This window comes from Oncorhynchus mykiss, chromosome 4, assembly GCF_057628025.1.
Source record: "Oncorhynchus mykiss isolate SJ-2025 chromosome 4, ASM5762802v1, whole genome shotgun sequence".
In the NCBI taxonomy this organism is placed as follows: Eukaryota; Metazoa; Chordata; class Actinopteri; order Salmoniformes; family Salmonidae; genus Oncorhynchus; species Oncorhynchus mykiss.
This window is the reverse complement of record NC_143025.1, coordinates 78,881,830-78,909,457: the sequence shown is the minus strand read 5'-3', so window position 1 is coordinate 78,909,457 and position 27,628 is coordinate 78,881,830. Positions and strand designations below refer to the sequence as shown.

The 27,628-nt window shown below is 44.3% G+C and overlaps 1 protein-coding gene across 2 annotated transcripts; it reads left to right on the top strand.

The window, feature by feature from the left end:
• The first annotated feature begins 1,453 nt into the window (after positions 1–1,453).
• Positions 1,454–27,628, top strand: LOC110522457 (leucine-rich repeat and fibronectin type-III domain-containing protein 5). Of its 2 annotated transcripts, XM_021600873.3 has the most exons (6): positions 1,454–2,154; positions 20,738–21,654; positions 21,960–22,134; positions 22,349–22,688; positions 25,514–25,814; positions 25,933–27,628. In XM_021600873.3, the coding sequence occupies exons 2-6, from the start codon at positions 20,764–20,766 to the stop codon at positions 26,542–26,544; spliced, it is 2,319 nt and encodes a 772-aa protein (XP_021456548.3). In that variant the 5' UTR covers positions 1,454–2,154; positions 20,738–20,763; the 3' UTR covers positions 26,545–27,628. The 2 variants fall into 2 exon arrangements, with proteins under 2 accessions (XP_021456548.3, XP_036831969.2); XM_036976074.2 differs by lacking the exon at positions 1,454–2,154 and having other exon boundaries at positions 17,512–21,654.

Sequence of the window (27,628 nt, the reverse complement as noted above, 5' to 3'; positions counted from 1 at the left end):
AATGTGATTGTGGGGTAACATCTGGTGAAGTGAAGGGCTTAGAACTATAACCCTGTAGTTAGTGCACTACCTGCTGTGCCAAAGGGTCTAGACCTCCTGACATAGTGTGCATGAAAACAGATAAATATTCTAAGCCAAAGGCCCCTTAAGGCAATGTTCCACTTATGCATGGACCGACAGAGTATGAAGGTTTATTGAATGAAATGAATACTCAATTGGTCCATGAACAGTTGGCACACAGTTTCCTCATTACACTGTCCTTTATTGATTAACTAGGTAATGCAAGGTACAACAACAGGATGTAGTTTTCTGCATCCTAAAATAATGTATTAGACAGAGGAAAACTCAAAAGGCTCTTGAAATTACCACAGATCCCTTCATTCCAACACCTTGGGCACAAGCTGTCTTTATTGATCTGAACCATGCCTGTATACAGTGTCTGAATGAGGCTGTATTGATCTGCAGTAGAGATCCTCAGTGTAGTGCTGTATTAGATGAAACCCGACACTTTGTGTATTATGAATTGCTGTGGTAAGAGGCAGGAATGTATTTGTTCTGAGGAAGAGTCATATTTCCTGTTAAGAGAACGCACTCAGAGAACACCTGTGTTAAGTGCATTTTCAACGTGAAGAAGTGCAGAAGATGATAAGATGACCTCAGAGGTATCATTCCCAGGCATCTTCATCACGTCTTCATGCCACAATACCATGTTAGCCCGTTGATCTAAAGCCTATACAGCTCAGGTACTAACGCAAGTCTTCAGGTCTCAAGCAAGGTTGTAAATCACTGAAGCACCTCCATTACATAAACACATCAGCAATAGCCTGTGGCTAGCCCTGTGCTTTAGCCCGAGGAGTAGGTGCCAGAGGCAAAGCAGGGAGTACCAAGGCGGTTATAGCCAACCTGTCATTTTCTTGCCAAACACCCTTGTTTGGCATGAGAAGGATGTTGCCTTGTATAATGCAGAAATAGTTAGGTTGAAAGATGCTGAAATTAGCACATAGTACAAGGCTGTTCTTCAATTTACCAGTACATGATACACATTGTAAGGATATTATATATAGGGTCCTAACCACAGGTGCCTAGGCTACAGTTGCTGTTATTTGTGTGCTTTATTTGTTTGCAGAGCTGCAGCAGATCTATTGTTATTATGAACCAATTAGATTGTGTGTGTGTATGTCTCACTGCATCAAATCATTGAGCTTAATTGGCTTAGTGCTTGCTCATAAATGTGGTGAGCTCATAATTATTTGTGATGATAAATAAGATGGTAATTCATTTTTGTATATATATATATATTTGCATGCTATAGGGATACTGCATTGTCAGATGTGCAGTTGAGTTCTGACTAAATTAATGAAGCAGTAAACTACAGTTTTAAGATTGTGCTGGGAAGCACTGCATCTGTCTGGATAAATGCACAAATGGTCCCTAGTGCTGGGGGCACCCTTAAATTACCATTCCAAGCACAGCACCTCTAGCCACCCGCGAAATGGAGCTGGCTCGGTGGCGGGGAAAGGTTGACAGTAGTCAACGACATCTGTGACGTCCAGACCGGAGGACACATTGGGTCTGGCGGGGTGTCCGTCTGAATTAGGTCGCGTTGAGCCAGCATATCATGCGCGGACCTGCCGACAAAAAAGCGATGCAAACATTTGGCTGCTGTAACGCGATCCGAATTCAGCACCCGCCGTCAGTAGACAGCGCCGAATAGATAGCTGCCTGTCTCTTCAAAGGCGTTTTCTCTGCTAAACGGTGCATGCTGGTGGAATGCGCAGAGTCAAGCCACTGTGTTGAAGCTGGAAAGCTGCAAAGCTGCACCCTCAAAGCGATAGCGGGACCCTATTCACCTGCAGTTTTTTTTTAGATAGGCAACTTCCAGTGAGCATTTTCCACGAAGATCAGGGAAGGAACGCGTTGGAATGTTGCTTTGTATGCTGGTCATGGATTTCTTGAAGGGCATCGGCGGTTTCGAAGGCCATTGTCACAGACTATTGTAGGATCCAGCGCACATTTTTGGGGTCCTGAGTCAAGGAACCCCCATTTACATTGCACAGAATTTTGTCAAAATGCATTGGCGTTCATAACAGCATTTGTTGAAGAATGTACGCGGTACTACCCTAGATCGAACATAACTGATGTTCCGTCTTCAAGGTAAACTTTTACCTATATTTTATAGCCTACCATACATTAAACGTTAGCATCTGCATCACATTGCTGTTGAACTCTTTGGGGGAATCGCATTTGAGGAAATTGCATGGGGAGCAGCGGTACGGTTTTTAGTGCAATGAGGCTCCCATCCTAATTGCCTCTCTCACGCCGGAGTAGGCTATATGAAAACGTGAGTAATCTCCTAAATAGTATAGTTGAAAAGCTTTTTTTTATTTATTTAACTAGGCAAGTCAGTTAAGAACTAATTATTATTTACAATGACTTTCTACCCAGACGACGCTGTGCCAATTGTGCGCCGCCCTATGGGACTCCCAATCACGGCCGGATGTGATACAGCCTGGATTCGAACCAGGGACTGTAGGACGCCTCTTGCACTGAGATGCAGAGCCTTAGACCGCTGCGGCACTCGGGAGCTCCATAACACTATAACACTGCAAGGTCAAAAATTCCCATCATATGATGAGAAAGGCGCGGTCAGATTAAATGTGTATTTATAGAACCCCCTTGCTTGCATGTTGAGGTTTTTATTTTATTTTTCTAGGTGAAATTGAGAATCATGTAATGTACCCATTATCGTTTTGTCCACTTACAGATGCATGGTGGATCACATCAGATTGAATTAAGATATGAAATGACTGCGCTCGTGCTCGGCATGATATTAGTTCTTATCAGTCCAACCAAGATAACTTGCAGTGCTAAGAGAGAAAATATGCCCACGCTTAATTAATGCCATAAACGTCCCTTACTAAAATGCAAATGAGGCATTTGTTATTCACTTGTTATGTTGTTATATAGCATATAATAAATTAGCCCGGATTGACTAGAGCAGCCACTTAATTAAGGACTGGACAAGGTATAGGTTAGTCAAACATATTTATGTTGATACAGGTCTCTGATATATGAATATGTGACCCTAATGAGTTATAAAGGTGTTTCTTATTTTTGTGTCTGTGTTGGTTATCATCTATCTTATTATTCATGGGAGCCTGAGAGGCACAATTGTGACTAGCACACCATATCCCATGAATGCCTCATTTCACTGATATTATTTTGCTGACTGCCAGAAAGGCTACAACTTCTTCTTTGATCACTTTCTATATTCAATATCACACATTAACAATATTAATCACCACATAGCCTTCCCATTAAAGACAATGCTTATTTATGTCTTTCACAAACGTGATTCGTAGTCTAAAAAGTGAGAGATGTGCATAGAAAGTAGTAGCCTGGAGAAATAAACCATTCTCTCTCTAAAAAAAAAACAGATGCATTTTTGAATCTTCAGGTCAAAGGGAAAAGGATGGCTCACACCTCAATGAACATTTCAGCTCTGAAGGCAGTTCTATTGATACAGCGGGGCCTGTTCAGTCAGCATGCTAAGATGCCCTTCTCCATGGTGAAACTGAACCAGCAACACCCCAGACCTCACAGCCCTTTGGGATCTCATCCACTAGAGAACGTAGCTGGCAGCTCATTACATCCAGGGTTAAGCTAACTTCAGCCAGGTTACATATCTTATATCAGTGGGAAGAAAATGGAAGGTATGAAGCATTATTTTATGCCTCCGTGTCTGACGGTGTGTGTGTGTGTGTGTGTGTGTGTGTGTGTGTGTGTGTGTGTGTGTGTGTGTGTGTGTGTGTGTGATAGAAAGACCTATAAGATCAGTTTGATTCAGTCACCCCATTCATTCAGCTATCCTAAATGTAATTAACTTTTTCCTCCATCATTCAGAAATCAATAAAGTGTAACCTCAATGGCAAACAAAACACCAGCAGTTATCCTCTCTGGGATATGTGGGTGTCCCACCTCGCCAACAGCCAGTGAAATTGCAGGGCGCCAAATTCAAAACAACAGAAATCCCATAATTAAAATTCCTCAAACATACAAGTATTTTACACCATTTTAAAGATAAACTTGTTGTAAATCCAGCCACAGTGTCCGATTTCAAAAATGCTTGACGACAAAAACACATCAAACGATTACGTTAGGTCAGTACATAGTCACAGAAAAACACAGCCATTTTTCCAGCCAAAGAGAGGAGTCACAAAAAGCAGAAATAGAGATAAAATGAATCACTAACCTTTGATGATCTTCATCAGATGACACTCATAGGACTTCATGTTACACAATACATGTATGTTTTGTTCAATAAAGTTCATATTTATATCCAAAAATTTCAGTTTACATTGGCGTGTTATGTTCAGTAGTTCCAAAACATCCGGGGATTTTGCAGAGAGCCACATTAATTTACAGAAATACTCATAATAAACATTGCTAAAAGATACAAGTGTTATGCATGGAATTTTAGATCCACTTCTCCTTAATGCAACCGCTGTGTCAGATTTCCAAAAAACTTTACGGAAAAAGCAAACCATGCAATAATCTGAGTACGGCGCTCAGACACAAAAACAAGCCATGCAGATACCCGCCATGTTGTGGAGTCAACAGAAGTCAGAAATAGCATTATAAATATTCACTTACCTTTGATGATCTTCATCAGAATGCACTCCCATGAATCCCAGTTCCACAACAAATGTTTGTTTTGTTCGAAAAGTCCATCATTTTTGTCCAAATACCTCCTTTTCACGCGTTTAGTACACAATCCAAACTCACGAGGTGCGGGCAAGTCCAGGCGAAAGTTCAGACAAAAAGTAATATTATAGTTCGTAGAAACATGTCAAACGAAGTATAGAATCAATCTTTAGGATGTTTTTATCATAAATCTTCAATAATGATTCAACCGGAGAATTCCTTTGTCTTTAGAAATGCAATGGAACGCAGCTAACTCTCACGTGAGTGTGCGTGATCAGCTCATGCCACTCTGGCAGACCCCTGACTCAATCAGCTCTCATTCCCCCCTCCTTCACAGTAGAAGTCTCAAACAAGGTTCTAAAGACTGTTGAGATCTAGTGGAAGCCGTAGGAAGTGCAATATGACCCCATAGACACTGAATATTTGATATGCAATGACTTGAAAAACTACAAACCTCAGATTTCCCATTTCCTGGTTGGATATTTTTCTCAGGTTTTTGCCTGCCATATGAGTTCTGTTATACTCACAGACATCATTCAAACAGTTTTAGAAACTTCAGAGTGTTGTCCATCCAAATCTAGTTTACTCTGGGCACCTTATTAATCCAAGCTACTCAAAACTGCCCCCCAGTCCCAAAGAAGTGATCTATGAACAGGACCAGAGCCCTATAATACGCACATGGTTTATGGAGTTATTGAGGTAACTTTGGTCAACTCTGAGTTCAACCCTGGATAACCGGTACCACGGAAGTGGCTCACCTTTTAGCCAGGTACATTTCTATGGCAATGAATCCTTCAGAACTAACCTGCTCCCGGGTAGGCTAACACAGGGCTAACTCCATTTATCCTGAATGAAGTGGCTGAGCTGTGAGTTGAGGGTAGTGAGGTATAATAACAACTAGAGGCTGCCTCCAAGATGCCTGACCTTTGTTGTCAATGTAATCTACTCACCTTCGCATATGCTGTTTCGTGGTTGCTGCCATCTTTCTTACTGGGATTACTCCGCCTGCACTCTAGCAAACATGCCCCGGGACTCTGACAGAGCACGCGGACAGCTAAACAAGCCAACCGGAACATACCCTGGCTAGCTGGGGTCATGACATCAGAGCATGAATATAAAATGTTAATATCTTCAGTTGTGAGGGATGAGGGAAAAAATTGGCCTCAGCGACAATAATTTGAATAATTCAATGCAGGTTTTGTGTACAAAGGTGATGACTAAAGTGTCTTATTAGGAATGTTCAAATTTTACTTCTTTATGGGGCCTTCAATGGGAATTGTCTTTCTCTGCTGTGATTCAGATAAACTGCAATACCAAAACAATACTGTGGGTGCAGTCAAAGCGTGCTTCCAGACCGGAGTCCTGGCCCCTTGTTTGAGTACCAATGAAATCAGATCCCCTCCATCTGGCAAAGATTGCATTATCATCCTCTTCATTTGAGGAATACCTATCACATTAGACATTTATCAAGTGGGAATGTATTTGAAACTTCACACACAGTAAAACTTGTTTGTGCCTTAATACAATGTTGTATTGATAGGAGTGAGGGAAAAAGGTGCTGGTGCATTGATCCGCACACCAAAGATGGCATTAACGATAAGTAATAAAATGAAGACGACACTTCAAAAAGCCTATTTCACACCTAGTTGCTGAATTTGCAAGACAACTTCTCTCATTTTGATTTCGGCACAAATACAAAAAATGTGGCACTGACTCGCTTGTTTCAATGAAGAGTTGATTTAGACTATTTATGTGCGACCTGCACACGCAGTTACAAGACTGCTATAGTTAGCGTTAGGCGGACAAGCAATATCCACTGTTGTAGTATGATTAAAGCCTGAGCTGGAATGTGAAGCTAACTGAAGCTGACTAACTTTAGAAAACTCTGAGTAGATCTAGCTTCAATCGTAGTATACCTCTCTGCAATAGTAGCATTGGAATCCAAAAGGTCAATAAAATAGTACTGTCTCTATGCAGTATTGGGTTGTCTGAGAATGAACCTTTCAATACATGCCAGCCCAAAGTGTTGTTTAGGTGTTGCCATGGTATCAAGAATGTCACCTAAGAGCTGCCAACCTTAATCGCGTTGGCATTAAGGTTGGCAGACACACTGATATAAATTGCTATTTCAACAAACACACAGTCTCTGTTTCACAAACCCGTAGGCACACATACACTCTCACTCACTCTCTCTCTCTCTCTTTCTCTCACTAACTCACTCACTCACTCACTCACTCACTCACTCACTCACTCACTCGCACGCATTCAGGCACACGCGCAGGATGATGTGTTCAGGTCTGACCTACTTAAACCATTTAAACCCAACCTGACAGTTTAATTAAGGAATGTTTTTAATCAAACTATCTAATGTGTTGAACAATTCCCTCCAGGTCAACAAATCGGAAAGTGTTTATATCAGCATAAGGATATTTGGAATGCTACCATGGCCTTAATCTGTTTCTCCTTGTGGAATATACAAAAGGGAAAACAAATAAACATAAATATAGGTTGTATTTATAATGCTGTTTGTTCTTCACTGGTTGCCCTTTTCTTGTGGCAACAGGTCACAAATCTTGCTGCTGTGATGGCACACTGTGGTATTTCACCCAATAGATATGGGAGTTTATAAATATTTTATTTATTTTCAAATTCTTTGTGTATCTGTGTAATCTGAGGCAAATATGTGTCTCTAATAGGGTTTTACATTTGGCAGGTTAGGAAGTGCAGCCCAGTTTCCACCTCATTTTGTGGGCAGTGTGCATATAGCCTGTCTTCTCTTGAGTTCCAGGTCTGCCTTCAGCTGCCTTTCTCAATAGCAAGGCTATGCATTTTTGTGAATTCTTTCCAATGTGTCAAATAATAATATTTTTTGTTTTCTCATGATTTGGTTGGGTCTAATTGTATTGCTGTCCTGGGGCTCTGTGGGGTCTGATTGTGTTTCTGAACAGAGCCCCAGGACCAGCTTGCTTAGGGGGCTTTTCTCCAGGTTCTTTTCACTGTAGGTGATCGCTTTGTTATGGAAGGTTTGGGAATCGCTTCCTTTTAGGTAATTGTAGAATTTAAAGGCTATTTTCTGGATTTTGATAATTAGCGGGTATCGGCCTAATTCTGCTTTGCATGCATTATTTGGTGTTTTACGTTGTACACAAATGATATTTTGCAGAATTCTGCATGCAGAGTCTCAATTTGGTGTTTGTCCCATTTTGTGAATTCTTGGTATGTGAGTGGACCACAGACCTCACAACTATAAAGGGCAATGGGTTCTATAATTGATTCAAGTATTTTTTGCCAGATCCTAATTGGTATGTTAAATTTATGTTCCTTTTGATGACATTGAAGGCCCTTCTATCCTTGTTGCTCAGATCATTCACAGCTTTGTGAAAGTTACCTGTGGCGCTGATAGTGGGGGTTGGGCGTGTTGCTCTGCTCACGGCCTGGGCATATGCCCTGCTGTCATGCTGAGGTCCTTGCTGCAGGGGTGGGGGCATGGGGTGGGCAGAAGAGGCATAGTTCTGATATGGGGGGGCTATATTGGGTGTGGCCAGGGTTTGCTTGGGGTGTGGCTGGTTATACTGTGGTTTGGGTGTTGGTCCTCTTGGCGTGGATTCTCTCGTTGCAGGTCCTTCGGGGGTTCTTGCAGTTCTGGGAGGGTGTCTCGCTGGTGTGGGAGGGGTGTCCGTTGCTCTGTTGCTCCTGTGTGAGGTGCTGGGGCTACGATTGAAGGTGACGTCCTGGCAAAAGTTGGGATTGCTGCCTTGTAGAGATGGACCTGGTCATAAAGGCTATTCAAGTCAATGGTGGAGTGGTGGGCCAGGTATACATTAGGTTTTGAGGCACAGTCTCATAAAATGCTTGTATTCACCTGTTGTATGGTGGCAGGGTGAAATTATTTTCGTGGTAGCAGGGTGGAGATATACCCTGACGAAGACAGCTTGTCTGTCGAAAATGTTGGTCATTGCATTTTTGCATCTGAGCTCCGAGAGAGTGCTGCTCTCCTTTATTTTTTCAAGCAAGGTGGAGATAACCACTTGTGCGTTGGAGATAGTGGAATAAGCTTTTTCAATCACTCCCTTGAGTGCTGTTGACACCTTTTCCTGCTGGGCCCTTAGGTTATTTGTGCCCGTGTGAGTTATGATGTGGCTGGGGACCCTAGTCTGTCCTCTGACAACAGCTACAGGGCACGCCTAGTGTTTAGGCACCAGAGTTTAGCCACTTTGTGTTTGGGAAAAAGTTTATTCTCTTTGAGGCAATGAGGAGCACAATCTCTGGCTTTTGTGTGTCCTCAGTGAATGTGGGGTGGGGGGGAGGGGGGGGGGTTGTCAGGAGAGCTATGGGGGAGCTGACAGGAGGGCTGTTAGGGGGAGTGGTGTCTGTTGGGTTGGTGGGTCCTTGTTGTCTGTCCCATTGTTGTGTTGAGGTTGTGGTCCGGGTCTGTGGTGGGCTGTTCTGCTCTCTGTCACACCTCAGCTTTCTGACCTCGTCCTTCAGTGCCATGTGTACCTCTTAAGTTCTCTCACCTCAGTCCGTAGAGCAACCAGCTCTCTCAGACAGCCGTCTATCTCCACCTTCTGCCCTTCGGGTCTTGTTTCGGGGGTGTTGTTGTGCTTGCCTGTTTTGTAGGCTTTTTCTGTCTGGATTGTGTGAACTAGCTCTCTGAGCTCCACCATGTCTCTCTTCAGCTCTGTGAATGTATCCCTCTCAAGGATGGAGGAGCAGTGCAGTTGTGGGTCCTGGGTGTGTTCAGTGCTGGGGGGGGGGGACTATCCTCGTCTGCAGGACAGTTTGAAGAGATCAGATTCACTCAGGATGGGGGAGTTGTCACAGAGAGCTTTTCCTGCTGTGCTCTCTCTTTGATCCCGTAAAATTCCTGCTGGAAATGTATGAAGATGCCCTGCACCATTACTGTCACAGACTTGTACACGTTGACAGAGGTTGTTTCAATTTCCTCAATGTCTAGTGTTCATAGTTTCCTTCCTGGGCCAAAACCCTCTCTCTTGACATAGGGGTAGTGTGCTCTTATAGCACTGTGCCATGCCAGGGGATGGTCTGTGTGGAAAATTAAGTTGCTTACGTTCTCCTCAAACCTCTGCATTTGGGCGGTGAAACTCTCCTGCCATTGTTGGGCTCAAGAGTTTTCACACATCTGACTTCACACTTCAGTGCATTTTGAAGGTGCCGTCAGGTCTCTTCAATTAGCTTGGTTGAACTTGGTAGCTTAGTATACTTATTACCTTAGTTTTATATAACAAAATAACCTAGAGATTATTGTATTTTACTTTTTGGCTTCAGAAGTAGCTTCAGACTGAATATTACTCACTCAGTTTTGTGTTGGATGGTATTTCCATGTTCTGCTGTATTTCTTCTGCAGATTTTGGTTTGTTAGAAGTTTTTTCTTGATAGTCCTTAGTAGTAATCGTCAATTCAGGTCAGATCTTGACTGAAGGTTTTAATGTTGAGGTTAGTATCTTGTGTAAGTCTCTCTCTCTCTCCCCCCTCTCTCTTTCTCTCCCCCCTCTCTCTTTCTCTCCCCCTCTCTCTCCCCCAGCCTAGCAGCAGAGTGTGATGATGCAGTAGCTTTCTCTACATGAGCCCCAGCATATGTTAGACCATCTGAAAACAGATCCCTCGTGACCTGACTGGGCCTGCTGCAGAAGGAAGTGTGTGTGTGTGTGTATGTGTGTGTGTGTGTGTGTGTGTGTGTGTGTATGCATGCATGTGTATGATGCTGCATAAGGCTTTTTTATGGGCGATCATTGCCCCAGGGAAAGCATACAGTAGATATCCTCTATCTAAACAATGGTATGCTGCTGCTGCCTCTGAGTGTATCTGTTTAGCTGGAGGTTGTCTAGCAAACTGCTTTCAATTAGGAACATGTGTTAGAGGGTGTGTGCGTATGCATGCGTGTTTGTGTGTCTCTTCACAGTCCGTGTTGTGCCATGAGGTGTTTTTTAAATCTGGTTTTACTGCTCGATTGAGTTACTTGATGTGGAAGAGAGTTCCATGTAGTCATTGCTCTGACTTGGGGACTGTGAAGAGACCCCTGGTGACATGTCTTGTGGGGTATGTATGGGTGTTTGAGCTGTGTGTTTTCTGTGCTTTCGACACATCAATACCTCTCACAAAGACAAGTAGTGATCATGTGTGTGTGTGTGTGTGTGTGTGTACTGTATGTTCTCTATGTTTTCTAAGGGTTAAAATTCTAAGATTGAGTAGATTATTAATTCAATAATTGATTGATTATCAAGTTATATGTTCATTTAGGTGATGAGTGTGGCTTGCTATGCAAATTGCTGTGTAGAAACCCCAACGTAAAGGATCGGCGTCCCGTCAACGGGACAGTTGTAAATTATGCAGCGACTTTTGTCACCATCACAGATTTTAGAGAAACAACAAATGTCGATACATACAAGTGTCCTTTATTGGCTGAAAGCTTAAATTCTTGTTAATATAACTGCACTGTCCAATTTACAGTAGCTATTCCTGCGAAAAAATGCCATGCTATTGTTTGAGGAGAGCTCCTAACAACAAACACTTTTTTCAACGCGATAGGTTTGATAAATTCACCTCTGAAGTTGAAATGTGTACTTACATTCTGAAATCTTGCGCTGATTTATCATCCAAAGGGTCCCAGAGATAACATGAAGTGTCGTTTTGTTAGATTAAATCCTATTTCATATCCTAAAAAGGTCCATATAGCACGATCGATTTTATATTTCCACTCGTTCAATTTGCAAAGAAAGGAATCTGTGAAAATCTAACTCTAAATGGTGTTTCAACCAGTCAAATCGCGTTCGTATGTATTCCTCAGAGATCCTAGAACATAATGAGACTTCACTATATCATTAGGAGTGTAGTATATCCTATAGGACACCATATTTGGTCAGAGAGCGACGCCTTCATGGCACGCCGATGACGCGGGTGGTCTTCATTTTATCGACTGTATCTTTGTCAAATAAGCACTAATCGGGGTTAAACAAAGCTAGCTAGATAGCCAATGAGCTGGGCTCGATGGGAATATCTGTGTCTGTCGCAAAATGTAGGTGCTAACCTTTTGCGACAGCATGCCTTTTCCTTTTGGACAAAAATGATACGAATATTCAGTTATGAAGTTATGAAAACTGGTTGTATTGCAAATGTTGAACTTATAATAGGGATACTAATACTGGAAAAGCTAAATCAAAGTCCAAGTATACAGATTTGACGATATTTTTGCAGAAAAATGTAATATGAATGCCAATGTCTCCTTTACAATTTGCCCAAATGTACCTGTGTGACTTCACACTAAATTTAATGTAGTTCGCTCATGCTTCAAGTTATCCGGCTGCACATACACTGCTGCCATCTTGTGGACACCATCATAATTACAACCAGAGTGATGGCTAGAACCGGGACCTTTCTCCTGCATTTCAAAGATGGTGGTAGAAAAAAAATTGTTGTTTTTTTCTTTGTAGTTTCTTCTACCAGATCTATTGTGTTATAGTGTTTCCTTTCAAATGGTACCAAGAATATGCATATCCTTGCTTCAGGGTCTGAGTTACAGGCAATTAGTTAGGCAGTTAGTATGTCATTTTAGGCGAAAATTGAAAAAAAGGGACTATCCCTAAGAAGTTTTAAAGGCAAAATTAGGTAGACAGGCTCCGACATGGATTTCCTGCTGCTCCCCATGTCTCGGCAATGGGGTTGTCCCTTTTTCCTTACAAAACGAATTTAGCAGGGATTACTGTTGTAACCATTCTCTTCATGTTTGGCTGAGTTTTCACAGGTGAAAAAAGCCTAATCTCTACGGGGTGAATCAATATCACGTCTCCAGTGCCATTTGAGTCGGAAAGTAGCAGGTCCGCCCCGCCTCATTGCACATCCAGAGGCCGTGCCATGCACAGCAGAAGGCTGGTTGGCACACACACACACATAAACACACACTCAGACACGCATACTAACTCACTATATCTCTATCACATACACAAACACACACACACACGCAAACCCTTATATACACACAACCACTTTGAGTCAGGATCATTTGCCATGCTTAAGGAGTCATAACTTGTCCATTTAACAATTACACAATAGTCCTTTTGTTATTGACTTTACTTTCGGACCTCTCTGCTAGGGCTACTACTCCCCTTTCACCAGCACCAGCCACCAGAGCAGTCAACACAGGACAGGGAGTCAACACATTTCTATAACTGTTGTACTCAGTAGTGGTAAAAATATCTATAAAACAGGGTCATAAACCTGTTCTCTAAGGGAATTTGATGCATTGTAGTCATAGCAGCGGTGTTCATTGGAATGTCAGATCAGGGAGACAGTGTGTGCTCTGCTCTCTCTAAAATTATATTACTGTGTTCGATGACCAAATTTGCCCACGAAGGACCACCACACCACCTTCTTGTTAAAGTGAGCACAGCACAACAAGGAGAGTCCAAAAATGTCTTGTATGCTGCTGCATAAATTATGTAATATGCCAGGGAGATATGTATACAGTAGCTAAGAAAGTAATACTAAGTGTATGTTGTGAAGTAAGCTGTTAGTAGCCCATGTGCCTCATCCTAATAATTTGGTCTATTTTCACCTCTTAATTTCGCCTACTGTTCTGACTTGGTGGTGCACATCTAGCCTATAACCTGTTTTTGAGAAATGTAATCATTGAATATTGTAAGAGGTTTCATTGTCTGCTTATATTCCCCTTTATTTATCCTACAGTTCTGACTTGGTGTACAGGGAGAACACTGTAAAAAGGACCATATTCTGAATTCTGTCGCTGTACATTTCAAAAGTGCTGAACAAATAGTTACATTGACTACATCCGTCCTAGCTCGCTCATTAATGTCTTAATCACGATTACGGATTGTCTCTTATCCGCTTGTCATCCCCTTATGCTATAGTTTGTACATCTAAATTGTCAGCAGACATCACATTTGTTAAAGCAAGTCAGCCATATCAGTTATGCTTTTTAAGAGGCAGTAAATGAGGCTGAATGAACTGTTTCACTGCCCGACAAGGCTCCGCTGATAGTCAGATGTAGCAGTGGTAAGGTGTTGGGACTGCTGTTGGGACTCTGCTGTTGGGATAGGTTTATGTAGGCCATAGTGAAATTCATGTATTGTTTAGTGTTGTGTTGTGGCTTTACTGACATGCATTCCAGATTTATTTTTAATTTTTAGATTTACATAATAAAATCCCCACTGGCTACGAGACTCGAAATTGAGCTCAGGTCCATCCTGTTTCCATTGATCATTCTGGAAATGTTTCTACAGCTTGATTGGAGTCCACCTGTGGTAAATTCAATTGATTTGACATGATTTGGAAAGGAGCACACCTGTCTATATAAGGTCCCACAGTTGACAGTGCATGTCAAAACACAAACCAAGCCATGAGGTCGAAGAAATTGTCAATAGAGCTCCGAGACAGGATTGTGTCGAGGCACAGAAGGGTCTGTGCCTACCAAACCATTTCTGCAGCATTGAAGGTCCCAAAGAACACAGTGGCCTCCATCATTCTTAAATGGAAGAAGTTTGGAACGACCAAGTGTCACAGTTTCTCTGTTATTTGATTGTTGTTTCCTTAGGTTATCCCTGGAGGGCACCCTTACCCTGTTTTCTAGTTTCCAGGTTACCCTGATTATAACTTATTGGATTCACCTGTGTTTAATTACTTTCTCTGTTCACCTGGTTTCCTTGTTATTTAGTTTCCTCAGTTGGCCTGTATCTTGACCTGTATCTTTGCTTAGGTCTCATGTTTTATTAGTGTGCTCTTGTGCGGTTGCCTTGTTTCTGTTAAGACTCTGGGTAAAAGTTAGGGATTTACCCTTATCTCTGCTTGCTATGTTTCTCTGTGCCTGGGTTCGAGTTTGTACTAGTATTATTGTTACAGTAGACCTAAGCCTACAATGGACCCAGCAGAGATTTCTCAGTCGTCCGAGGAACATTCAGAACTCCACAATTTAAGGTCGGCTCTCACCCACCATGGAATTGTGATTGGTCGCCATGAGGATCAGCTGCAGACATTGTCGGATGATTTAAGAACTCTTTTGTCCACTCTGCAGACAGGACAGATGGGAGCACACGGCTGCTGTATCTGTGGCTGTTCCTAACCCTCCACTCCCTACCAGCTCAGCATCCCCTTGGGAGACTCATCTCCCGGCACCGGAGCGATATGAGGGGCATCCTGGGAGGTGTCGTGGGTTCCTGCTCCAATGCTCGCTGTCCTTCAACGTTTCCCACAGAGCGTTCCAGAGTGGCATACCTCATCTCCTTGCTCTCAGGACGGGCTCTGGCCTGGGCCACGGCCATATGGGAGCAGCAATCAGACGTTTGTTTTAATTGGCAAAGCTTCACCCAGGAGATGAAGAGGGTTTTTGATCACACCATCAGTGGCAGGAACACTGCTCAAAGACTCATTGTGCTTCGGCAGGGCAGCATAGCTGATTACGCCATTGACTTTCGGACACCCGCCACTGAGAGCGGTTCAGCCTTTCTGAACGGACTCAGTGAGGTTCTCAAGGATGAACTGGCTTCCCTGGACAACCCTGACACTCTGGGGGAGCTTATCATTCTGGCCAGCCGGATTGACAACCGGCTTCGGGAACGTTGTCATGAGAGGAAGGGTTCCCAGTTGTTTCCAGTATTTCGGGTTCCGCTAAGGGAGTCGATTTTTAGTTTGTTCCACTGCCTTATGCTGAGTTTGCTTGTCCTGTACCCTGTTAGAGTTCTCAATTCGGCTCTGGTTCTCCTTCATATCCTTCAGAGGAGCCAATGCAATTGGGACGCACAAGACTTTCCGGTCTGGAGAGAAGGCACAGGATTAACGAGCAACGTTGTCTTTACTGTGGACAGTCTGGACATATCTGTGCCTCCTGTCCCGAGCTGACGGGAAACGGGATGACTCGTCAGTAGACAGGAGAATACTTGCGAGTCAGATACAGTCTCCAGCTCCCGACACATTACGCACCTTGCTTCCGGCCAACCGCGTTCCTCGGGATTACTGGGATATGGGTCAGGTCTTCTGAAAATGAAGGGCCAGTGAACTGTCTCCTCACAGGTTCTACGATTGTGCCATCAACCTCCTGCCCGGCACCACTCCTCCGAGAGGAGGGCTGTGTTCTCTCTCAGGTCCAGAGACCGCTGTCATGAACAATTATGTTAACTTCTCTAGGGTAGGGGGCATTATTCTGAATTTTGGATGAAAAGCATGCCCAAATTAAACAGCCTGCTACTCGGGCCCAGAAGATATGATTTGCATATAACTGGTAGATTTGGATAGAAACCACTCTAAAGTTTCCAAAACTGTTAAAATAGTGTCTATGAGTATAACAGAACTGATTTAGCAGGCGAAAACCTGAGACAAATCAATTCAGAAGTATTTATTTTTTTGGTTTTGTAGTTTTCTATTCAATGCCATTACAGTATCCATTGACTTAGGACTCCATTTGCAGTTCCTATGCCTTCCACTATATATCAACAGTCTTTAGAAATCATTTCAGGCTTGTATTCTTATAAATGAGGGAGTAAGACCAGTCTGAATGAGTGGACCCTGACGTGTCACAGAGCTTTTTCATGCGCAATCCCGAGAGTGTGCATTTCTTGTTTACCTTATATATTGACGACATTATTGTCCGGTTTGAAATTTTATAGATCATTTAGGCTAAAAAACAACCTGAGGATTCAATATAAACATCGTTTGACATGTTTCTATGAACTTTACGGATACAATTTGGATTTTTTTGTCTGATTGTTTTGACAATTTTGATGTTTGAGCCTGTGGATTACTGAAGAAAACACGCAAACAAAAGGTTTTTGGATATAAAGAGACTTCAGCGAACAAAAGGAACATTTATTGAGTAAATGAATGTCTTCTGATTGCCACCATATGAAGATCATCAAAGGTAAGGGATGAATTTGATCTCTATTTCTCAGTTTTGTAACGCTTCTGCTTGGCTGGTTACTGTTTGTAATAATTTGTCAACTGGGCTATGTTCTGGGCTAGGTATGTTCTGGGCTAGGTATGCTTTCGCCGAAAAGCATTTTATAAATCTGACACTGTGGTTGGTTTAACAAGAAGTTAATCTTTAAACCTATGTAAAATATGTTTTGTTTTCTGAATTTTTATAATAAGCATTTCTGTATTTGAATTTGGCGCTCTGCAATCTCACTGGATGTTTGCCAGGTGGGACAGCACGTACCCTAGAGAGGTTTTAAGGAGGCGCTGGCGGCTGGTTTTATTTGGCCGTCCACTTCACCTGCAGGAGCGGGTTTTTTCTTTGTTGGAAAGGGGGATGGGGGATTACGTCCCTGTATTGATTACTAGGGTTTAAATAACATTACCATGAAGAACCGTTACCCTCTTCCTCTTATGTTGTCAGCCTTTGAGAGACTCCAGGGAGCTACAGTTTTCTCAAAATTGGATTTACGGAAGGCATGCAATCTGGTGCGCATCAGACAGGGAGACGAGCGGAAGACAGTGTTCAACGCCCCAAATGGACATTATGAGTACCGTGTCATGCCGTTTGGACTTACAAATGCTCCAGGCCCTGGTAAATGACGTGCTGCACAACTTCCTTCACCAGTTCATGTTTGTGTACCTGGATGACATCCTCATCTTCTACAGGTCCATGGTTGAACACATCCAACATGTTCCCCAGGTTCTTCAAAGACTCCTATCTTACCACTTGTTCGTGAAGGCCTAAAAGTCTGAATTTTCCATTCCTCAGATCTCCTTCCTGGGGTACATCGTCTCAGGACTGTGTACGGATGAACTCCCAAAAGGTAGAATCGGTGGTCAACTGGCCGCGGCCCAGCACAGTCAAGCAAGTCCAGTGTTTTTGGGGTTTTGCTCATTGCTACTGGAGATTTGTGAGAGACTTTAGTTTGGTGGCTGCGCCATTGACAGCGCTCACCTAGGGCTTGGCTGGGCATGTAAGCTGGACTCCTGCTGCTGAGAAGGTGTTCCAGGACTGGGCAGTCTATGGATCCAGAAGAGGTGCTGCACCATGAGCTGGGCCGTCTCCTTGGCCAAGGGTAGTCTGGGGAGAGGAATGAAGTGGGTGGCCTTGGAAAACTGGCCGACCACAGTCAGGATGACAGTGTTGCCCTCAAACGGGGGGAGACCCATTACGAAATCCAGGGATATGTGGGACCAGGAACGGTGAGGAACAGGCAGAGATTGCAGAATGCCAGCCGGAACTTGCTGAGGAGTCTTGTTCTGAGCACACACTGTGCAAGCGGCGACGAATGCGGAGACATCAGGGACTATGGTGGGCCATCAAAGCGTTGTCGCACAAATGCCAGGGTCTGGTGGGACCCCGGGTGGCAGGCCAGTCTAGAGGAGTGAGCCCACTCCAGGACCGCGGGGTTCGGCGGGGAATGCTGTGCCTTCCGGACCTGTTTCCCTATACCCCAGCTGAGTGTCGTTGCCAGGCACGAGGTGGGAAGGATGGTCTCAGGCACCAGGAGTAATAGCCGTGGGGCTATTACAGCGAGACAGTGCATCCGGCTTGACATTCTTGGATCCCGGCCGATATGAGAGGGAGAAGTTGAACCATGTGAACAGCAGGGCCCATCTAGCTTGCCTGGAGTTGAGGCGTTTAACGGTGAGGAGATACTCCAGATTTTTGTGGTCGGTCCATACGATGAATGGGTGTTCCGCCCCTTCCAGCCAGTTCCGCACCTTCCAGCCACAACTCTTTGTGTTGATCCTGTATTGCCGTTCCGCTGGCAATAGCCCAGCTCTACGTAGTTGCATAGGCTCGGGAAGCGGTGATTCAGCCATCTCCTTTGACTCTCAGGGAAAGTCGGGAGGCCTCGGGTTCTCTCGGCAACGGGATCATCGGGAACTTCCATGACGACTTGGAGGCAAGGTGGAATCCCTGGACGTGAGAGCAAAGTCGAATTTCCTCTCCCTCCGTCGTTCCCATAATCGCCCATCGATTCATATGATCAAAGCAATGAGGGAATTGAGATCCGTAGGTAACTCCCAAGCAGCAAGCTCGTCCTTGACCTCCTCCGAGACGCCGTGCTGTAACATATCGAACAGTGCTTCCTCGTTCTAACCAGTCTCCGCTTCCAATGTGCGGAAATTCACTGCATAGTCAGCCACACTGCAAGAGTCTTGCCGATGCTGGATTAGCTCGCGGGCAGCTTCTCTCCCGGAGAACAGGGCGTAAAAAACCTTCTTCACCTCTCCCACAAAACGCTCCAGACTAACGCATATTGCCGGCTGCTGTTTCCATACAGCAGTATCCCACGTGAGACCTCTCCCGGACATCAGTGTGATGACTGGAACGATCCGAGGGGAAGGAGGAGGGCTGAAGCTCAAAAATATGGGCACACTGAGCTAGAAACGCAGACAGGTGCTCGACCCTCCATTGAAGTGTTCCGAGGGGGTTAAACGGGACTCCCGAGAAGGTGGAGTGGCTGATGAGATGTTGCTGCTAGCAGCTGGGTTACTGAGGGGCTGTGGAGTTACCACCGTGGTAGGCTGCCTCCCAGACAGCCCGTGGAATTGCTCCAGCAAACTGTTCAATGCCCGGTCATGGCGTTGAGCCAACGTTTGGACCCCCTCCATAAGGCCACGAAGCAGTTTCTCGTGCCTCCCGACGGTGGCTCCTTGGGAGGAGATGGCGTCGTGCAGCTGGCCCGGTCTGCTGGGTTAGTCATGGCCAGTTCGTACTATCAGGATAAGGTAAGACCCAGATGCAGACCGTGTCGAAGTAACAATATTTATTACAGTAACAGGGGTACAGGATGGCAGGCAGGCTCAGGTCAGGCAGAGGTCGTTAATCCAGAGACGGGGTAAAGGTACAGGATGGTAGGCAGGCTCAGAGTCAGGGGCAGGCAGAGTGGTTGGGTGGGCAGGCTCAGGACAGGCAATGGTCAAAACCAGGAGGATGAGAAAAGAGAGACTGGGGAAAAGCAGGAGCTGATACAAAAACGTTGGTTGACTTGACAAACAAGTTGAACTGGCAACAGACAAACAGAGAACACCAGTATAAATACACACGGGACAATGGGGAAGATGGGTGACACCTGGAGGGGGGTGGAGACAATCACAAAGACAGGTGAAACAGATCAGGGTGTGACACCTGTTGTATGATTGTTTTGTTCTGTTTTGTCCGAACCCCAGGAAGAGTAGCCACAGAGAACGAAAAGCCAGATATTTTACCAGATGTATATATGTGAAGCATCCGGTTGGCGTTTCCACTCACTACCAAATATGGTGATGAGAGGAAGCCTAGTGGCAGGCATTGTGAGAAGATTGTGAGAAGATGGAGCAAGATGGATTTTGGCCGACATTCTGCTAATTTTCTCATCAATGAAACATTCTATCTCCATACAGTTTTTTTCTGTTTCCAAAACGAGAATCTATAACGAACAAAGCAGACCCTGCTTTGTAGACTTTACCCTTTGCCAAAGTTTTTAAAAATTGCGTTGTTCAGGAGTGCAAGAGCGAATTGAGTTACTGCACACGTGCATTTCACAGAGTAGGCGTTCCCTAATGGAAATATGCAAATAAATGCTGGAACATGACAATAGGATCTCACTAGCTCATGCTTGGCTCTGCCCATCTCCTTGCTTGTTCTGCCCACTGATTAATTTGTTCCCATTGGAAACCACAGGCTCTGGTCTGTCTTGGGTTAGTTAGAAGTATCTTTGGAGTAGCTCTGGAAAAAGTAACTAATGGAAATCCAAATAAACATATCAAATTCTCTCTCTTGTTTCTACTTCATTATTTTTGTGTGGGTGTATATGATGGCTTTGTTTTGTGATTTGATTGTACCCCAGGATCCAGGAAGAGTAGCTGTATCCAAATAAACAAACAAATATTTTCTCTCCAGTCTCTACTTCGGCGTATGCTCCCATCCTGTCAGGGGATAAAAAGGACCTTGGATCAGTCTGGTGCAACTTCATCCAATTGCATGTTATTAAAATACTTTCTCTCTCCTATTTGGGGGGAAATTACCTTAGATCAGTGTCTTGGGGTTATCTCCATTCAACATGTAGGATATTAAAATGCTTTCTCTTTCTTATCTGTCCAGGTGTGTTAGCCTAACTGCAAATCCTGATGGAGACCCTGTTAGTTTACCTGATGGTACTTGGCATGGCTGTAAAAGCCCACAAGGTCCAGGTGTGCCCAAAACGCTGTATCTGCCAGATGCTTAACCCCAACCTAGCAACCCTCTGTGACAAGAAGGGCCTCCTCTTCGTCCCGCCCGACATCGACCGTCACACCGTGGAGATGCGTCTGGGCGACAACTTCGTTACGAGCATCAAACGACGGGACTTCGCCAACATGACCAAACTGCAAGACATGACGTTGTCTCGGAACACCATTGGCTCCATCTCGCCTCACGCCTTTAAAGATCTGGAGAACCTCAGAGCCTTGCATCTGGACAGCAACCGTCTGACGAGGCTCACCAACGACACCTTCAGTGGGATGTCCAAGCTCCAACATCTCATTCTCAACAACAATCAACTGATTCATATCCACATCGGGGCCTTCAATGATCTCACAGCTCTAGAGGAGTTAGATCTGTCCTACAACAACTTAGAAAGCGCCCCCTGGGTGGCCATCCAGAGAATGACCAGCCTCCACACCCTGGGCTTGGACCACAACATGCTTAGTTACATTCCTGAGGGAACCTTCTCTGGCCTGCAGAAGCTCAAACGCCTTGACGTCACATCCAACAAGCTCCAGAAGCTTCCGCCAGACCCAGTGTTCCAACGGGCCGGCGTCTTGGCCACATCAGGGAGCTTGGGTCCGACGTCATTTGCGTTGAGTTTTGGGGGGAACCCACTGAGGTGTAACTGTGAGCTGCTGTGGCTGAGGAGGCTGAGGAGGGAGGATGATCTGGAGACATGTGCGGCTCCGCAGCACCTGGCTGGGCGATACTTCTGGACCGTGTCTGAAGAAGAGTTCCTCTGTGAGCCCCCTCTTATCACCAGACACTCCCAGGTAAGGCTGAGATGATACAGTCACAACACATCATTGGTAAATAGTATCGCGATAACCCAGTGATAACAGTATCATGATAACTGACAAAAGATGCATTATCAAGCGTGTCACTGAACACACCTTTTGTTTTATAACATGGTCAATAATAAAATATTGATAATGTCCTCCCTTTCCAAGATAACCACTTTTATTGCAATGATTGCCTAACATTGATTATCGTGCTATTGCAAATCATGATAACTGCTTTTGTCGCGATCACTCTAATTATCACAGTAAGTAATATCGTTTACCCTAACACCATCTAGGAGCTGCGAGCGTTGGAGGGTCAGAGTGTAGCTCTGCGCTGTAAGGCCAGGGGCGACCCAGACCCCATCATCCACTGGATCGCCCCAGACGGCCGGCTCATGTCCAACTCCTCCCGGGCTGCGGTGCACAGTGATGGGACCCTGGACATTCTTATCAGCACTGTGAAGGACTCAGGTGCGTGTCATTGAAATGTCTGTTATGGTGATTATGTTGAGTGTTTCTGTTTGTATGCTTTGGGTTTTAACAACCCCTGAGGCCGGTTTTTTAGACCATTTAATCCAAATAAAAATTATTCTTTGATGAACTCTGTTCTCTTGTTACATTTAGCTTCCCCCTTCATTTGAAAGGAAACAGAAAAGCAAATAAATGTTCTCTATCGCTCCATCAGGCTCCTTCATCTGTGTTGCCTCCAACCCGGCCGGGGAGTCCCAACAAACTGTTGACCTGGTGATCGCCAAACTCCCACACATCACCAACAGTACTGTGGAGAAGGAACAGGACCCAGGTTCTTCTGATATCGCCACGGTAACGAGGATGGGTGGTGGTGGGGAAGGCGGAGGAGTGGTTCCACTGGGAAACACAAAGACGAGCCAGGAGAAGAAGGTGGTGATTGCTGAGGCCACGTCTACCTCGGCCCTGGTCAGGTTCAGCTTCCAAAGAAGTATACCGGGCATCCGAATGTTCCAGATCCAATACAACGGAACCTACGATGACTCTCTGGTTTACAGGTGAGCCTTGGCTTCTATAGGCAGAAAAAAAGTTAATTTATCTTCCGTCCCTCTGTGTTTCATAATTTTCCTTCAATTCGCAAGAGGCTGAATGTATCTCACAGGAGAAACCATTGGAGTGAGTAAAACAGCGTCCCTCTGTCTCAGTATGTGTAGGCCATCTATCTGATGCTGTCTGGTCAAAAATAATATGACATTGTTGCCACCCATAGCATTGAATGCAAATGAAGCCAGCGAACATTTGACTTCCCTTGATAATTTTTAAAATAAAATAGTAGCCAATCAGCTAAACTAAGTGAGCTCAACTGTGAATGGTCCTGGCGCACCAACAAAAAAAAAGTGTAAAGGGAAGCCAGTTTGGATTTGGCTTCACACCAATCACGAGCCAAATGACATTAACAGAAAAAACTTGAATTGTTGCATCTCATAGTGTCTTAGGGATGGTGCCAGGTTTCCTCCAGATGTGACGCTTGGCATTCAGGCCAAGGAGTTCAATCTTGGTTTCATCAGTCCAGAGAATCTTGTTTCTCATGGTCTGAGAGTCCTTCATGTGCCTTTTGGCAAACTCCAAGCAGGCTGTCATGTGCCTTTTACTGAGGAGTGGCTTCCATCTGGCCACTCCACCACAAAGGCCTGATTTGTGGAGTGCTGCAGAGATGGTTGTCCTTCTGTAAGGTTCTCCCATCTCCACAGAGAAACTTTGGAGCTCTGTCAGAGTGACCATCGGGTTCTTGGTCACCTCCCTGACCAAGGCCCTGCTCCACAGATTGCTCAGTTTGCCAGGCGGCCAGCTCTAGGAAGAGTCTTTGTGGTTCCTAACTACTTCTATTTAAGAATGATGGAGGCCACTGTGTTCTTGGGGACCTTCAATGCTGCAGACATTTTTTGGTACCCTTCCCCAGATCTGTGCCTCGACACAATCCTGTCTCGGAGCTCTTCAGACAATTCCTTCGACCTCATAGCTTGGTTTTTGCTTTGCCATGCACTGTCAACTGTGGGACCTTATATAGACAGGTGTGCGCCTTTCCAAATCATGTCTAATCAATTACATTTTTAGCTTTGTCATTATGGGGTATTGTGTATAGATTGATGAGGATTTTTGTCATTTAATCCCTTTTAGAAGAAGGCTGTAACGTAACAAAATGTGGATAAAGTCAAGGGGTCTGAATACTTTCCGAATGCACTGTAAATTCATACATTGTCATATTCAGGTTATGTGGATTCTGCAAAATTATAGGTCTAAGGTCTATAGGTGATTAGATCATGTTGAAATCTTGAAGTTGAAATGGTGCTGGAATAGTGGAGGCAGCTCCTGTTTCATTGCAAACTCTCTGTGGTTCTAAATCAATAGTTGTTTAGTGGTGAAAATGTCAGAAACATTAACTTGCTTGACCATACTGTAGTAGGTCATGTAACTGTTTGTTTGCTCTCCGGTTTTGTGATGAAACAAAGATGTGGTTGAATTTATTCTGCCACTGTGTCTTCTTATTGTCTCGGCCTTAGACCTATATATCACGGTGGCAAGGGATATGAACTAACAGGTTATAGAGCAAACAACACAATTATCACAACACATACAGTACAGTAGGTTGTAATATAGCTATTTTCCTGGCTTGGCTTCCCCAGTGATTTTACCCACGCACTGCTGCTGTATATAGGGACTGTTTTTGGAGTCCTTGATGATTGATATTGATGCCTCATTTCAACTCTCAGAGCCAGGCCCGAATGAGAACTAACAAGAACCAGGCACAATGGTCTTTTGTAGTAGTTCCTGATTGGTGTTGAGTGACTATTATGTTGTTTAAAATGAATGTCAAATGTGCACATTCTCATTAATGATTAGCTATTTCTCTAATTGTGAAAAGTAATTCATTTACTGACATTCTTATTCAGTGACTTACAAAGTCACCTAGGTAACAGTGTGTATAAAGTACACACAACATGTACACCAATGGAAATACCTCATCAACAGCATGAAAACAAAATGTCAGCACTGAGCTGTAGGGCAAAGCCGAGATGAAAGAGACAGCAGCATGTTACACAAAGCCTTAGAAGATCTTTCAGGCCTCTTCTGAGAAATCAGTCTACACAAGGCTCTTTCATCTGGCAACCCTTTCACTCCATATTTGAAGCTTATATTCATGACACAATATGACCATTTAACACACACTTTTATCCAAAGTGACTTACAGTCTATGTCAGGGCTGGTAAACTCCAGTCCTGGAGGGCTGAAACATTCTGGTTTTTGTTTCTACCTGGTAGTTAATTGAGCTCACCTGGTTTTCTAGGTCTGAACCAGTTCCTTATTAGAAGGAGATGATGAAAAACAGAAGTGTTTTGGCCCTCCAGGACGGACATTGAACAGGCCTGGTCTACACATACTTTACATACGTTGTGTTTATGAGGTCCATTTGTGAATGAATAACACACAGTTTTGGTCTTTCAAGCATACAGCGCCATGGCCCAACAACTGAGCCATTGGACCTATTGTGACGGTCTCTTCTGAGAAATGGGTGTGCAGACAATCGTTCATCTTTCATGCTTCCGACTTCTCACTGGGTGTTTTTGTGTCTCAAGGGCTTGGGTAAAAATAAAAGATGAATCTCCATTTCCACAACTAGGACAATGAAGTATTCTTTTTTTATCTTCCACCCCTTTCACAACACATTAGCAATTCAACTTTTCATTGTGATTCTGTTACAATCTGAGACATAACATTCTCTCATCTCTGAACACTTCTTGCAATATGATTTATAATTGGTCTGCAATTGCCCTAGTATGCTCTCAACTCTTTCATTCCACTCTCTCTCTCTCTCTGTTTTCAGAATGATCCCTCCGAGCAGTAAGAGTATCCTGGTGAACAACCTGGCTGCCGGTACACAGTACGACCTGTGTGTGCTGGCCATCTACGACGACCTGGTGACCTCCCTGACCGCCACGCGGGTGGTGGGGTGCATCCGCTTCACCACCGATCCCCAGTACCTCCGCTGCCACTTCATGCAGTCCCAGTTCCTGGGAGGGACCATCGTGGTCATCATCGGAGGGATCATCGTGGCGTCCGTCTTATCCTTCATCGTCTTCCTCATAGTGAGGTACCGAGTCTGTAACCAAGGCGATGAGGATAAGGTAGGAGTATTGAGTATTGCTCTTTTCTTTGTTACTACTGTCTCTGTACTGTTGTTATTATACAGCTGATGAGGTCATTTCTCCCTGGGGGATCAATAAAACCTCTCTCTTTCATAAGGCTTTGGAAATGGGTGAGATCCGGTCTCTGAGCAGTGATGGTCAGCTCCAGGGCTGCGGCATCCCCAAGTCCATGTCCAAGTCTCTGTCCAAGCAGATTCTCTGTCTGGAGAAACCAGAGAAGGTGGATGAGTATCTGAGGGTGGGCATTCCTCCCCCTGAGCTGTTCAAGCAGCAGCGATCCCCAGTCCTGACCACCACCACATCCACCAAGCCATCCATTCCCGACTGCCAGACAGATGTGGAGTTAGAGAACACAAACCGGAATAACTCAGCGGAAGCTAAAATGGTTGTTTCCGCCGTTTCCACAAAATGGACAAAGGTCGCTAGAGGGCCAAGCCCCCCTGGAGGGTCCTCCCACCATTACATGACAGTGCCAGCAGGGGGCGTGAGGGTGAACAGGCGGCACTCTCTGAACATGGACTCGTACAAGGAGTGCTGCTACTTCAGCCTGGTACAGCAGCAGCAGCCAAAGCCTGGTAGGGGTTTGCGCTCCAAACACAGTCTGTCCACGAGTGGAGAACTGCCCCAGTTGGAAAGTGCAATGGCAAACATACGCAGAAGCAGAGACAAGCTGTACGGATCCGAGTGGCTTCTCGAAAGCACTCTATGATCAGGATTTTACAGGTTTATAGGGTTTTTGTTTTCTTGGATTGGATTTGTGGCCTGTGGTGGAGCAGACAGTGACTTTATACCTTGTTCAGACTGTTACTGCAGTCTTTAGTCTGCAAGACCCACAGATTCCTCTTGTATTTCTGAAGACAAGGAGGCCAAACAGGGTTTTAAAGGACAAATGTTTAACATTTGATTATCGACCTTAAAGCAAATATCTTCTCAAAGTCATCTTTATATTGACTTTGGATAAAACTGAAGGCACCAAAAAATGTATAAAGCAACTTCATGTACAAAATTGTTGAGTTGTGTAACATGTTATGCGATACACCCGTAAGTGTTCGCATGGTTTTGAATGCAGATGGAAGTCTAGCATTATTTAGAGAGAGAGGTAGAGAAAGGGATGGACGATTATACTTGTTATAACATTGCCTGTAATGTAAAGTGATTACAATCACTGTGTAGACTATGAATGGACATATTTCTTGTCATCAGTTTTCCAGACGGTTGAAGACATGTCTTAATTAACTCGGTGGCATTTGGAGGGATTGCGAATGTGCAGAACACCCCAGACAGAAGTGTAGAACAGAATGTACCCAGGCTGTGTGTGACATAGCACCCTATTCCCTATAGTGCACTCTGGTCAAAAGTAGTGCACTATATAGGGAATATGGTGCCATTTAGTCTGGTGACAGAGCTGGATATTTTTCATCAAGCTGCACCAGACACGCAGTACAATGCAGCATTCACGTTACCCGGCGGCATCGATTGAGCTTAATACTGCCCTCTTGTTTGAATCAGTACATTTTATCACATAATTACACATAGGATTATTGTCACAGCTGATATGATACTTCAAACAAAGACATGATGACTAGAGTGATAAAGGATGTGTGGTCCATTTTCATGTTTTTTACAATTATTAAAACATTGTTTGTCATGTCAGGCTAAGAATCGTTGTAAATTGACTTGTCGGTGAAGAGGAAACGAAAGCCAAAAAACAGTATATGAGAAGTCGGCTCTTGATTTAACTGTTGTTTCTGTTTGATGTTTACCAGTATAAATAAACCAATGAGAAAAAGGAA

Bases quoted from the DNA above. Each gene is read 5' to 3' on its own strand.
- LOC110522457 (XM_021600873.3), top strand. From the start codon at position 20,764: ATGGAGACCCTGTTAGTTTACCTGATGGTACTTGGCATGGCTGTAAAA. The intron at 22,135-22,348 runs GTGCGTGTCATT...TCGCTCCATCAG, and splicing joins CAGCACTGTGAAGGACTCAG to GCTCCTTCATCTGTGTTGCC. The intron at 25,815-25,932 runs GTAGGAGTATTG...CTCTTTCATAAG, and splicing joins ACCAAGGCGATGAGGATAAG to GCTTTGGAAATGGGTGAGAT.